General features: G+C 34.7%; 1 protein-coding gene across 1 annotated transcript in view; it reads left to right on the plus strand.

Annotated features, from left to right (window-relative positions):
- LOC149070610 (glypican-5-like) overlaps positions 1-14,833 on the plus strand; it is a 153,507-nt gene extending 138,674 nt beyond the window's left edge. Inside the window, exons 5-7 of the mRNA XM_089249157.1 lie at positions 10,534-10,660; positions 10,805-10,952; positions 11,489-14,833. Of these exons, the coding sequence (XP_089105283.1) occupies positions 10,534-10,660; positions 10,805-10,952; positions 11,489-11,652 (439 nt within the window). The 3' untranslated portion in view covers positions 11,653-14,833. The remainder of the gene's footprint in view (positions 1-10,533; positions 10,661-10,804; positions 10,953-11,488) is intronic.
- Positions 14,834-15,283: the final 450 nt, after the last annotated feature.

Raw genomic sequence — 15,283 nt, forward strand, 5'->3', positions numbered from 1 at the left:
ACCGTAAATAACGCGGACGATCCGGTCATTGAGCATTATTAATAAGTAGAATATTAATTGGAGTCTCTCTATCCAGGTGTGGAGGAAAATAGACATAATATATTGTCGAGTCTCGACGACGGTGATGAGTCACCCCCTGGAACGAGCCCATTTTCAAATTTCTCATATGAACATCTTTTCGTTGTCATTTGTAACTTTTCCTCCTCCTTTTTCTCTTCACTTTATTACAGTATAAGTAAGGTTAAGTGCTTCGCGGACCTCAGCGAATGCCATCCCAATGCGAGTGAAAGTTCAACTCCACCTTCCGTCCCACGTAAAGGGCGTCCCGGGTTCGGTTCGTAACATCAACGCCCACGTAACATTTACTCTTTTTTTTATTATACCATTTTCTCCACCTGATGGAACTCCACGAAGCTCTTCAATTACGTACCTGCATCCATTTTTGTTTATGCCAAAGTGTTGTCTATAATTGTCAAAATGTTTGCTCATCTACACACAATAATCTTTTTCTTTGTCTCTGCGGTTAATCCACTTTGTACGTACAGTGAACGCTCGGTTTACGAACTTAATTCGTCCCAGAAGTTCGTTTCGTAATCCAAATTGCCCGCAAACCGAAATCATTTTTCACGTAGGAATCAATGTAAAATGAATTGATCGGCTTTTGGGACTCCGAAGAGTTCAAGTGTGAACATTTACAACACCTCTTGTGAATAACCTAACCAGTGGTTATCTTCAAATTAACACTGAAAAAATTACCATAATTGGAAGATGATGAAATTCAAACGGAATTAAAACGATGTCAGGGCAAACACTGGTTTCCTGAATATGAATCATCTATAATCTCAGTGTCAAAGCCCTCAAAATCTGTTTGTAACTCTATTTGGCTACAAAATATACTCCAGGCCGAATTGAGTATACTGGCCTCTGTAAGACACTCGCTGCCAACATTTGTAATACAAATATAAAGGTCACAACAGACAAAATTCCTAACGAGGTGGCTGAAAAAAAAGATGCCCTTAAAAAATATGAATGTTGAATATAGTAGTCTAAACTATATCACAAATACAGCAATACTAACTGTCAGTTCTAAGTCAGATATTATTGCGAAAGATGTTTGAAAAAGTTATTTTATCCAGAGCTTTCGAAAAGCTTTAAACAACCTGCTGCTCCATGGGCTGGATGAGAGGATCCGTATTTGGTGGCCGGAACTTGAATCTGATGAAACATAATTTTTCAATTTTACATAAAATATGTTTCCTTTAGGATTTAGGCCGTTTTGCGTGTTCGTAAACAAAATAATTTTTTGTTGTTCGTAAACCAAATTGTTCGCAAACCAAGGCGTTCGTAAAAGGAGGGTTTACTATAATAATACAATGGACCAAGTCTCACCAGATTAGATAGACAGGCTTGTAGAAAAGAAAAAAAATGCAAATGAGAGTGGCAGATGCCTTATAAATATACTTTGTCTTTGTTCGTATGTTCCCATTTCCTGTCATCTGAATATATGGGGTTCATGAACTCTTGTTCTTCATTTTCGCAGGTTCTTTTAGGACGTCTGTAGCTCTGTAAAGAGGTTACACCCGTCTCAAATTGTGGCACTAGTCTCATAAAAGCAAGAAAACATCAAAATCTCGTGATTTTTGAACGAGGGCGTATTAGAAAAACGGGCTTTTTGAATATAGTTTATTTGATGAGCATTCGCTCTTCCAGTTCAAATAAGGAGAACAAAACCGGTAGCTCATCCTTTTTAAAATCCTTGTTTAATGTCAGTTGTTTGATTGATCAGCCGGAGTATTAAGGAATTTTTACAATAATTCAAGTCTATATATACATCAATCATTTGCTGTTGTGTCTGATTACATATGTTTCAATCGCGACGTGACCGATATATCAAATCGATAGTATTGGAACAGAATTTTAGAAGATTGATTGTTCTCATAATTTACCGTAAACAGCACCTTATATAGAGGAGGCCCAAATATAGACTACGATTTATTTTCAGGTTTGGCCAGCCAATACGGGGTGTCCCGTAAATCCTGATTCGGCCTTTATCTCATCAACCGTTCATCGTAGAGCTTTGGTTAAAGTTTAAAAAATTCTTAAAGTGTGTTCAGAAATCACCCTGTACCAGTTAAAATGGTGAAAATGCAGTGAGCCATAAAATAGTTAAAATTATTATACGGTCCCCTTACACTTTAGCTTTTAATGAAAAAGCTGTTGTCCGGTCTCTTCCGAAGCTAAAAAAAGAAAAAAGTTCCATGTTTCCAAGTGCAATATTCATTGAGATATTTGAATTCAAAAATCGGAGAAAAATGTGAAAAAAAAGTACCGTATAAATGAGGCAGAGAAACGTTATCCGTTAGTTTATGCTGTTCTCTCTCAACTTTTCTCTGATTTTGAATTCAAATATCCCAATGGATATTACAGTTAAAAAATGGTTTTTTTGGCTCAGAAGAAACGAGGCAACGACTTTGTTAATTGAAAGTTAGAAAATAGGGGGGGGGATCGTTTAAAAATTTAGATTTTTTATTTTATGATACACTATATATTCACTCTATAAACTGATAAAGAGTGATTCTTGAACATATTTTGAGCATTTTTTGAAATAAAATCATTCCTCTACGACGAACGGTTGATGAGATAAAGGCTGAATTAGAACTCACAGGACACCCAGTATGTGCCTCCTTTGAAAGATTTTTATGCGTTAATACAACTTAAAACATGAAAGTATTAAAATTCGGAGGGAAAAATATCCTCAAAAAAGTCCTGTGCATTTTATCAAAACGTAGCTCATTATCTTATCAGTGGTCCATGGTAACAGCATGGTCCATGCAATAATTATCAAAACGCACAGACAACCAAATTAATTTACCTGATAAAGTTGTGAGGTATGGAACTACGTGATTAGTATTCGGGAATCACTAACTTACTTTCTACATTTCGGATGATTTCAAATTTTTGGAAAATTTATATTTTATTCTTAGCGGGAACCAAAAAAAAAAAAAAGATAAATTGAAATAAACAAAGCAAAATATTTTATACAATAAATTAAAAAAATTAAGTAAAAATAATGAAAGTCTAAATAATTCTGATCTCGACAATCACGAACAATTCCAGTTGGTAGCCGATTCCTTAACGCCTGTGTGCGGAGTCCATTATATTCCGAGTCCACCATTGTCCTAACTGATGAAATCCCAACGTTTCGACTCTTCAATTAGGGTAATGTTGGATTAATTGAAATATCTCTCAATGTTTCGACTCCTCAATTAGTTCACCATTGCCCTAATTGAGGAGTTGAAGCATTGAGATTTCATCTCCTTCCTTTACGGCAATGGTTCCCAAAGTTTGGGTCACTGCCCCGTGTGCGTGCGTGTGTGTGGGGGGGGGGGGGAGGGGGTGTCGTGTTAATGAGCTGGGAGGGTCACAAGAGAATTTCTGAAATTAAAACGTCATTAACGTTGTTGGATATAATGTAAAAATATATATATCGTCACCTTATGATGAAAATCACGTACATCAATTTTTTTCGGAAATGACTTTTTTGACAGTTTTTAGATTGAGAACATCATATCTCACCTATTGCAGCTTTTGAAGAAAACAAATTGGCAACGATCTGCTCTCTTTTGTGTGTGTGTGTTATTGAATGGGGTGTCCCATCCATCCTTCTTTTGCTCTTCCCGTAAAGTGGGGAATTTTTGATGTATGAGGTTTTCATGAGGTGAGATACATCGAGCCGATGTACAGTAATGAACTCGTAACTGAGTCATTCAGCAGAATCATATGGAGGGCTCAAAAGCCAATCAGTGTAAGGCCAAGATTACACTATAGAAGTTTGATAAAAGTTATTTTACAAAACTTGAAAAGGAAAAAAAAAAGAAAGCAACCAATAGTCCTGTAGGTTAAATTCTCTCGAATGTAATCGATTCGCTTATTGGTTGCATTTTTCAAGTTTTATGAAAACTTTTACAAAGCTTTTATAGTGTAATCCCGTCCTTAGACAATGTACTGAAAAATGACTTTTCGTATTGCAAATGCCTTTTTACTGTTAAAACTTTCACTTAGTAGAATATTCCAGAGCCGCCCTTAGGTGTGTGCCACATGTACTGCCGCACCGTGAGGCCCCACACTCACGGTAAATTATTGGAGACTTTCTCCAGTTCTTGAATTATTTCTTACATTAATTCTTAATTTTCATCGTGGAAATGGAATTATTTCATCGATTTTTCATTGATCCAGAACTTACATAATGGAAAAATGGAATTATTTTTTCCATTAATTTATTCTGAATTTTCATCAAATATTGTGGAGTTATTTTTTCTTTACTTTCAAATTTTCCATCAATTATAAAATTATTTCTTTCATTCATCCTGAATTTTCATTACTGTGATGACATCATTTATTCCAATTATTTTTAATTCATAAATTCTAAAATTTTCATTAGTTTCGAGAAACGTTACTGTCATTAGTTTAAAATTACCTTCGGTGTCGAATTTTCAACTTTTTGTGTTAATCTACCCTCAGCGTCAAAGGTGGAATCGACTGATCTAATGTATATATTTACATATGAATTGACATCATCATCATCCCCCCCCCCAAACTTCCAAGTCTAACTCCACCTATGCGGTGGTGGTGGTGGGGGGGGGGGTCGTAACATTTTTGGTGTCCCGAAACTGTTGCGAGCAACTGGCCCCGTGTCTGGTACGGGCAGCCCTGAAACATTGAAGTCGCTATCTTTATTGCACCAGCAGATACCGCCACTAATACTGACCACGGAATAGGAAGATGCCTTGAATTGATCAGAATATATATATATATATAAATTCAAAATTGCTGAAAATTTAGAATTTTTGAAAGAAATTGTTATTACCGTATTGCGGGGCCCAGTGCGACAGCACCTGTTGCCCACCCTTCAGGGCGGCTCTGACCCTGAGGCTAATGGAGTTACGAGCTGTTGCTGAGTTAGAAGAGACTGTTTATTACGCAGTACCGTTCAGCCTAAGAAACATATTGTGATACGGTTAGAATATGTCTGTCCCGTAATGGTAGAGCACTCGCCCGGACAATGAGAGATTGTTGGTTCGATTCCCCCTACAGGGGAATGCTACTTTTCTTTCTATGTACCGTACAATTAGCGGAGAGGTTCATCGTTTCGTAGGCTCAGTGCTTACAAAAATTAATTAATTAAACTTGTTTTACCGTTCACGATGAAAATGATTACACAAATGTGAAAAGGTGGACCTAAGGGCTGGGAAAATTTCACTCTTAAAATGCCCCAACTTCCACACGGCTCATAGGGGAATTGTAGCAAATGTCCGCTTGCAAGGCACAAAGTAAAGTATTTCTTGTTTTATTAAGGAGAATTATTATTTTTTAACTTGGCCGGATAGAGAGTCAAGAGTCTACTGTATTCGAAATGTAATTTACAACGGATCTCCCGCTGTCCCGCTTACAACATTTTTCCCGCTTAGTACGACTTGGTCCCAACTCAAACTAATACGGGAAACTAATCGAGATTTCCCGCTTAAAGCGTTTTCCCGCTCACGACGTTTATTCATGACGGTTTTTGGTAAAAAAAACATCATAAGCGGGATCCACTGTAGAATGAGAAACGTTTTGCTCACATTTTCGGTAATAGATGGCGATACCTGATCGTGCATTGCTAGCAGGGATGCTAACTCCTGTGGGAAAATTTCCGTATTCATGGAAAAAATTGGCCAAAATTAATCCGCGTGTGAAAATTCTTTGCGTTTAGTGGGAAATATCGAGATTTCACAAAACAAAGGGACGATTTGGATTTTTATTCTAATTCAGTGCAATGCTTTTTCTTAATGTTAAATATTTGACTGCATATTTTTGTAAATAGATGGCAGTGGGTATTAGTTTTGAATGCGTGGCAAAAATCTACTCATATTGAAAACTTTTTTGGGAAACTTTTTTTTCTGTTCATGATTACCCCTCACTGATTGGTAGAAATTTATAAAAATTTAATCAAATAGAATGTGATTCCTGTAACGTCCCCAGATACAGATTTTAAGTAATATGAGATATTCTTGTGTTGGATAAATCCGATAGATTATACTTTAAAAGCAAAGGCATTTTTTGATAATAATTCCTGTTTCTTTTGATAATAATCCAATTTACGTAAATTTCAGGAATGGTTAATTCATAACAAGATCATTACATTACAATCTGAACAGATTCGTTCGTCATATAGTGCCATCTACACGCAGAAATATAAACTATGAATAAATATATTTTTTATAGCATTTATTAATATTATATGGGTATAAAAAGTATTCGATTAATCGATTAAAAAATTCTGATTAACCGGTTAAAAATTTTAATCGTTTCCCAGCCCTAGTTTCTACCATTCAGGCTTTACAGAAAGAAGGTATGCAGCTAATCAATGTTGTTGATGAAGTTATTCTTCAACAAAATGGAGAAGATAACAGCGGAAAATTTTGATGTCTTTTGACGGGAATGTCTAAAACTTTGAAATTGAAAAGGAATTAACTTTAGATAATTTTTTTTCAATTATTTCTTAATAGCATCTGTCGATATTGAGAGAATTTCATCTCGGCCTAAAAGTTTACTTGCAGAAGTTTTTGTCATTTAGATTTCCTTAATTCATCGACACATTGGAAATAGTTTATTTGAAAAATTCTATTGGCAGTTTATGATGAAATATAATGCTCAGAATAAATTTTCATGTGATTTTCAATACTCTTATGAAAAAAACAACTCTTTTTCTACTTTAGAACACAATCAGTTTTCAAAGAAATTTGTTTTGTTATTTTAAAAGCAATTACTTTTTAGGTTTTAGAGTTTTTTTTAAATTTTTAAGGTATTTTTTCGAGTTTTCAGACCATTTTTTATAGTCATTTTTTTATTTCAGCAATATCCGGGCCTTGATTATTATTAATAAAATATAGAAACAATTGAACTGTTTTGAAAGAGATGACGACAAAAGAAAAAAAAATCATCCTCATAATAAATCAAATTTTCTCTTTCCCAAGTTTATCCTTGCATTTGTTCCCCTCTGTTCAGGGAACCATTTGTCTAGTTCGACTTTTCCTAGCTATTTTAGTGAAATTTTACTGTATTTTCAAAACTAAAGAAAAAATAGTGCCAAAAAAAGGGATAAAATTTCCAAGTTTGATTTTCTTTATTTATATATATAGATAAGTTTTTTGTATTTTTATTTCTGAAAACAAATATGAGTCTTTTTGTATTGCCGAATATTAACCCTTAAATGTGTAGTTTTAAATATGTGCAAAGGGTTCTTTAAACCAGGGGTCTTCAACCTTTCAGATATTGCGGGCCAAAGTTATTAAACAGGGTTCTTCAAATTTAGTGAACACTATCATTTACCCTGAATTGATTTCTTCCATTAAATTTGAATTTTTATTCATTTTAAAATAATTTCCTTTCATTAATTTTAGTTAATCGTTTAATCCATTATTTCTTTTACTAAATCTGAAATTTGTTCCGATAATTCTAAAACTATTTCTTTATGAAATTTAAATTTTCATTAATTAGGAAATCATTTCTTGCAAAATTTCTTAATTTTTTTCATGAACTTTTAACAATTCTAAAATTACTCATGACAATTCTCTGAAATTCTCAATAATTCTGCAATTGTTATCAATAATTCTGAAGATTATTGATTTCTTGATTCTCAATTCCTAACTCATTTCTATCGGTAGTCTTGTAACGATATTTTAACCTCGTTTAACACACCTTTGTTGCAGAGCACGTGTGTCTGAGATTTCACTAATTTGTTACAATGTTTTTTTCCATTTCTTTTTTTTTACCCTGAAGTTTGCAATCCGAATTTTTTCCCTATTATAGTCTCAATAACGAAGAAGGTAATTACACACTTGGAAAGTAATATTATTTCAATAATACAGGGGCGTACGCAATATCGACTTTTGAAGCGGGCCTAAAAATGTTCGTCCCGAGAAATTATGATTTACCACCCTTCAAAGCATTCAAATTAACAAAAATTAGTTAAAATAGCATATGAAAGGCATTTCCTTTCGATATATTTTAATTTTTTTACAGAAACATTGAACTTTTTTTTAATTTTTGGCTGGCTTGCGGAGGGGGGGGGGGAGGCACGCGGCCCACCGCATACACCTCTGTTTCTATACATTTGTTTTATGTGTCATTTTTGAGGCTCTGTACTTCTTTAATAAGGGCCTGCATTAGCAGTAAAATTCCAAATGGATTTTTTTAAAAATGATTTTTCCGGCCTTCAATACGTGTTATCGAAAATGAAAAACAAATCGAACATGTTAAGAATTAAAATGTCGAATTCCATCTATATCCACAGTTTTCGTCTTTTTCTTACATATTTACGAAACCTTGTAAATCGAGCAAAGGTCGCGATCCACGTATCGGGAAACATGTACGCGAAAATTCTTTTCACAAGTAAACGAACTTATACGGAAGCAGCAAGAGATAAGAGAGGAGATGTAATTAATTGATGGCCGCCGCGCTTCTAATGAGGACTCGAGCTTCAAGGCAATTAGCGGACTCTTCCGACGGGACGTTAACGTTAAGATCTTTATCACGACATTGTCTTCAAACACAGTTCCCGGACGGTTTTAAAACGTGTGTTGCTTGTTCGTTCGGGAACAGTTTGAAGGGCGATACATTTCCATCAAACTCTCTTATTTTTATGGAGTTTCGGCGACGGAAAATTCACCCGCTTTTTCTTTTCTCCCGGAATCTTTTATAACTGGGGGAAATGCTTTTAGAAACTGGGACATCGATCGTTGGTGCTGTTGTTGTCCGTCGCCTTGGGCTCTGGTCTTTTTTATTTTTGTGCGGGCAATGGGCGAGTCTTGACGTCAAGCACAGAGACTTCGTGTCTCGCTTCCAGAGTTTTATCAGCCCCTGAATAAATTCTTGGAAGTAAAAAAAAAAGGAAATAGCTATATAAAATTGCAATCAAATCGTTGTGCTTGTATCGTAGCGAATGCTTGAACAGCTTAGTTATACCCCGAAATATTGTAGCGAAGGCTCTAAAAGGTCGATAAATAACATCGACGGCTGTTAGTTACGGTATTCTCTTGTTATGATATTATTAGAGCGTGATTCTTGGAAATTTAATTAGCAGTAAATGCGTTTTGAGGATGTGAAATAGACGTGTCAAACTATATTTTCCTTATCGGAACGTAAGTTATGGTTGTAACTGAGTGGAACATGATCGTTTACGAGAAAATTGTCAGAAGCAATCTTTTACAGTGAAACCTCTCTCAGACGGGCATTTTCTCTGAATCTAACTTTTATGTAATACGTGTGCGCTCTACAGGCTGTCCCAAATTGTTTGCACAATGGATGTCTCTGCAACCGTTGACTTTAGTAATATACATTCAATTACAAGATGTTTCCAAATGACGTGCAGTTACTTAAAATCTCACAATTTGTTTGGTGGCTCGTATACATAAAAAAAATAAAGAAATCAACTTAGTATAGTCTCCGTATGCTAAAACCTTCGATTGTTGAAATGTAGACCCTGCTCTTAAAAGCCATTTACGAAAAATTTCATATTTTTAAGTGCAATATTTATCGATATATTAAATATATAAAATCACTATGGCAACTTATCATTCTGTTTACAAGTCTTCATTAGCTCAAAAGTTGCAATTTTTAGAAGCTTACACAAATCGAATGAACTCAATCATTTGTTTTTTTTTATCCACAAAATAGATATTTACATTTTTTGACAATTATTTTGGTAATTAATTGAATTTTTATAAATTTGTATCCGAGTACGTGTTACCAGAGTTTTTGTTACCTATAATTGTTTTTATTGGCTTGAATACATAGGCTTGAATACACACATAAAAAAGACATGATCAAAACAATTGAGAAAAACACGAAAAAAGCCATTAGAATGACAGACACTCTATGACCCCAAGGGACTAAAAGTCCTTCCAGTAGGTCAATATAAATTAGTTAAAGAGCTAATTGGATTATACAGCCGCCTTTTTAAAGTAATTGGTTCATATTTTATAAAATCATATGTATATTTTTAGATGTTTTAACTGAACAAAGAAAACATACATAATATTTAAATACATATAAAATTACCAATTGACACACACACAGAATTCACCTACAATCATATTAACACGTGCATTTTACAGTTGATTAACAAGAATGGTTATATTTTCGAAGTTTTTAGAATGGATTATTTTGTTTGTGTTGTTTTATTATCAATTATTGTCGTTGTTTGGATTCTAGACTAGTGTTTATTGGGAATACAAATATATTCTGATTGGATTTTATGTTATTATTTGTATGATTAATTGCATGGTATGAATTCATTATTTTTGGGCAGTATATTTATAACTCTTTTGGAATAACGTTTTATTTGTTTTCGGCAATGAATGACGAGTTATTTAATATAAAATAAAATAAATTTTAAACTTTTATTTGAAAGCGTGATAAGTTATTTGAAATCCAAAAAATTATTAATTTCATTTGCAATGATAATTTCTTTCGTATCGTTTCTCAATACAGATATTCAAAGTCTATTACGGGAGTCGGGGTTGCTGCACAGAAATTCAATCCGGAGTTTCTGAACCCACCGAAGGAGAAGAGCCCGATAATTAGCACCTTGTCAGAAAAATTGCAGCACGTGAAGCAGGTACGGAGCGATTTTTCTATAAATCGTACATCTATATTTTTATATTATTTAAAAGTCCTACTAAAAATAATTTTCCCTCTAGAACTGCGTGCATAGTCTGCGTTATATCGAAAATATATTTAATGGTTTGAATTAATTGCCTAGGTGCTGACGAGTCAAATCACGGCAGTGCCACAATCGGATTCGTCCGTCATCGCCGAAGGGAGCGGTAGTGGCTCCTGGTGGCGATCGAAACTTCCGGATGACGAAGATTACAGCGATGGATCTGGAAGTGGTGATTTCTCTGCAAAAGGTGAATAATATTGCCCTTTTACTTGACTTCGAGCGATTTCACTTCATTAATCTACGTTCGACACAAATCCGTAACTGCACCCAATAAAATTATTACAAACGGAACTTCCTTATCATCATAACAACAACTGGAATTTCAATTACTCATTCCTACCTATCACGAAATCATGTGAGCCAAGTGCAATTGATGAAAAATATTTGAAAATCACAATTAATTAATATTTCCAAGATGAGTTTCTGACTCTTATTAACGGATTTTCCCGATCGATCGGGTAAATATTCGATCTCTCTCTCTATTCGTCTTCGTGGCCATCTTAATTCCTTCGAGTAAATAAATTGACTTCACATTACTTTCTGACAGATATTCAATTATCCACATCGAAAGAGCCGATAATATAATCGAAAGAATGTGTACACACCGTTAGTTTGGTTCACGAATGATGCTCTTTACGCCGAACAATGCACATGCATAGATTACTTAGTATGATGCCTTTTGGTTATAGATACTAATTGATGAATTAATTCTTTCTTTCACAGACGAAAAAACAGATATCCATTTCGTGAAGAACGACGACGGTGGTGGATCCACGAAGACATCTGGTTCACCTTCGGCACTGATTACCCAGCAATACCCAATCACCACTTGGCTTCTGTTAGTGTGCGTCGCAACATTAGAACTTTATTCACGATGGCGGTGTTAATGTCTATTATTTTGTATTTTTTTTCTCTCTCGAAAATTCGCCCATCCCTTTCCCACAAAAATCTTAATTATTTTTTTTTATTTTTCATGAGAAGAAAACAAAAAAAGTAAACGCGCACATACTCACATTATGTAGTAAGCAAAGTGAGAGTTGACTAACAAAATGCATTAGGTCGATCGAATGAAACCCGTTTAAGTAGATTGATTGAGATATATTAAAGAATATATTTGACGATGTGGCACAATTGAACAAAGCTTTCTACAACGCCGTTATGCACTTTCGTCCGCTATAAGTCGTCACCTTAGGCTTTAAGACACGCATATCATTTCCTGAGGTGAATTTGAATGTCTTCCCTGAAGAACGTCTGTTGGAATGGGTCTTAGGGCAAGCTACATAAAGCCACAGGGGGTGGCTTAAGTGAAGGTGAAAGGAGTGCGTTGCACCCACGCGGCAGCCTAGGCTTTTGTTTTAGACACATAAATTTTTAAAATTTTAGAACAATAAAAGTTCTTACAAGACACCACTCGTTGTCACTCTTTCGAGCCATGCCTTAACAACGAAGATGTTGAGAAAAATTGAGGGAACAGACTGGGCTTCAGCAACACCACATTACAGATTGAGCCAGACTATTGGCCTAGGGCCGTAATACCAGAAACAAGAATAGATTCCATCACACTGGTTCATTTTGGTGCCCCCACCCAGTAATTTTTCTCTCGGGAGCGGCCAAATAAAATCGCAAACAATTCAGGTTCTCACTTGTTTAAAGCCAAGAATTCTCTTGCAGTCCCCCTAGTTTCTGCCCAGGGAACCTTGAAGTAGGTATTTTGGTGTTAATGTTCAACTCTATGTTGGCGATTTGAGATAATTAAAAAATTTAATCCCAATGCGGGGAAAAATATGATGGCTGGTCAATAAGAGCTGTAATGTGGAAAAAGTTATCTGGCATGACAGAGAACGGTGAAATAACTCTAGACTAAAAGAACAGGGCAGGGTTTCTTTGAAAGCGGGATGTATGGTCAAGTGAATTCTGTTGGGTAAACAATAGTGTACTTACTGTATGGCTTTGGGTAGATGAAAATATCAGGTTTATCCTAAAGTCCGCTATGCTTTTTAAAACTTTTCAACTTGATACTAGGATGGTCTTTAAGGGCGGAACATGAGACTTTTCACCCGGGCGGTAGGTGAGCTCGAGCTGCCCCTGTAAAGCCATCAATAATAAGCATGTTGTATTATGGTATGGATTTTGTAGCATGACGGTGTTCGTGTTTTCATTCATGTCCCCTAAGAGGAAGGGGGTGCTCAACCTTCAGTCCACCGATATCAACTTTCGCATTCCGAAGATGGGGAAGAATGCATTCTTCCAATTTGACTCCACTTTTGCATTAATTTTTGTTTTAAGGAAATAAGATTTCAGGTAGTTCTTCAAAACATTCTTGTTGTTTTTTCCATAATTCTGAAAACTCTACCACCTTTTCTCTTTTAATTTCTGAAAATGGTGAATTAGGCATTTTACGTACTAGTGATAAATTACATTGATGTGCGGTTTCACCTTCTGTCGGCAGTATTTTGGCAGACATCTCAGCCTATAATGCTTTCATAACTCAAAAATACGTTAATCACAGTAATATATTTCGCTTATGGGGTGGAGGGGGGGGGGGGCAAACCCGTGTGTAAGGTTGGCAGATTGACAAGAAACAAGTTGATAATCGGTGATGCATAAATAATACAGAAATCAAAGGAATAATTCAGAAAATATATTTAGTAAATTCCGAATATATTTTGATTGGACCAATGTGACAATTATAGCTGAAGATTTTGGGAAGCAAAGAATTCAAAGCAAAAATTTGTTTGTAACGAAACAAACATATTCATAACGTTGATATATATACAGACTTAGTTGCAGCTATTTTAAAAAGTTTGACAGTGTGATCGCATTCTCACAGAAAAAGTTAACGCTTCTGATTTGAAGCTCAGAGAACTTTGTTTTCTGAGACACAAAATTATGTCGGTTAGTGTTGCATTTGAAAAAGGAATTCAGATATGTGGTACATTGTAAACTGAATAACGGACATTCCATGAGCATATGAAAATAGATAGAATATTTGGTTATACGCTCTACTACAATCGGGACGGTTTTTGTCCGGGTCTAAGATTACTTATCCATTAGAAAAAAAACGAGCAAGAATTTTTTTTCCTGTTTGTTCCCAGTCCGCATTTGAAAATTCGTCGCTTCCACGAAAATGGAACATTATAACAAAGGTAACTAACTTTTCATTGTGCGGCCACAGAAGAATTGATTTTAATACTCACAAATATAAATGCAAAAGCAGACATTAATTTAAAATCTGAATGTCCCTTTATAAATAGTTTCGTTTATTTCTGCCTGACCATCAATTGACCTTTCCATCGATCTTAGTTAATCCACTTAAGCGGCGTTCAATTCGATCGACAATAAATATTAAAATGATAATAAAGCTTACGTCATCCCAATCGGGGAAAAAATATCATGTATAAAAATCGCACTTTAGCTTTTTTTGTTTTGGGAATTCGAGGGCGTTACTGTGATTTCAAAAATAGGACTTTGATGAGGTCGCAGCAGAAGAAGAGGAACAAATGGTGATATATTTGGACTATGTGTGGACTTTTTTAATTAAAAAAAAAAGAAGCCAACTCCAGTGCCATTCATCAAATGAAACTTTCAGAGACTCGCGTAGGTGATTTGGTGCGATGACCAAATTTCTATATCTCTCTGGATATCAGCCTACGATTGTCTACAAGGATGGCTGTTCGTCTATATGTCAGTGTTTTGTGTTCGTTTGAAGCTTGTCTCACAATAATAATAATGCTAACGTATTGTTGCTTTTTCCCTAAGAAAGATGGTGATTTATCGCTTCTACCGGCCTTCACCGTGAAAAAAAGAAACATTATTGCGTGAATTGTCTTGAACTGATTACGGAAATAGCTGTGTTAATGCAATTCCAGTGATAATGTTAAGGACTCGTTCGATATCGAAGGAATGTGTGGGTAACTTTTTAATTTTATTTCTCTACATCTAATTATTTATATAGACGGCTATCGTTGATTTCAAATCCTTAATGGATTTGAAAAATGTTGAATTGTATTGAAGTGTGATAATAATGTGGTTTTCCCAATCGAAAGTCTCTTTCTCTGTATGTATATGAAGAAAAAGAAAAAAAAAGATCTCCAGGATTTCGTGTATATTTTTAGCGTTTTCCAATTTGAATGTGCTTTGTAAGAGGAACGTATTTTTCCATCTTGTTAGTATGTGTCTGTGTATATAAATAAATATATATATAATTAATTATTGCTCTACATCCCTAAAATTACTAATAATAATAACGCGTTATTATCGAAAGAAAACAAGTTAAATTATTCCGAGATGATGGTGAGTTTTTTGATCAATAGATGTCGCTGTAATACTTGTCTCAGAGAATTGTTAAGGAAATTTTTTTGGTCATAGCTAAGTAATGAAACAAAAAAATTTATTAAATATCAAAAATTTTTTTTATTAATATATATATACATTGAAATTCATCTTTTTAACTTTTGACAGAATAGAAAGTTAATTAAAATTATGAATTATTTAAAATAAAATTTTTTAAAAGCATAG

Source organism: Pholcus phalangioides, unplaced genomic scaffold (assembly GCF_987345545.1).
Source record: "Pholcus phalangioides strain wild (caught in Gottingen) unplaced genomic scaffold, Ppha-v1.0 ptg000021l_1, whole genome shotgun sequence".
NCBI lineage: Eukaryota > Metazoa > Arthropoda > Arachnida > Araneae > Pholcidae > Pholcus > Pholcus phalangioides.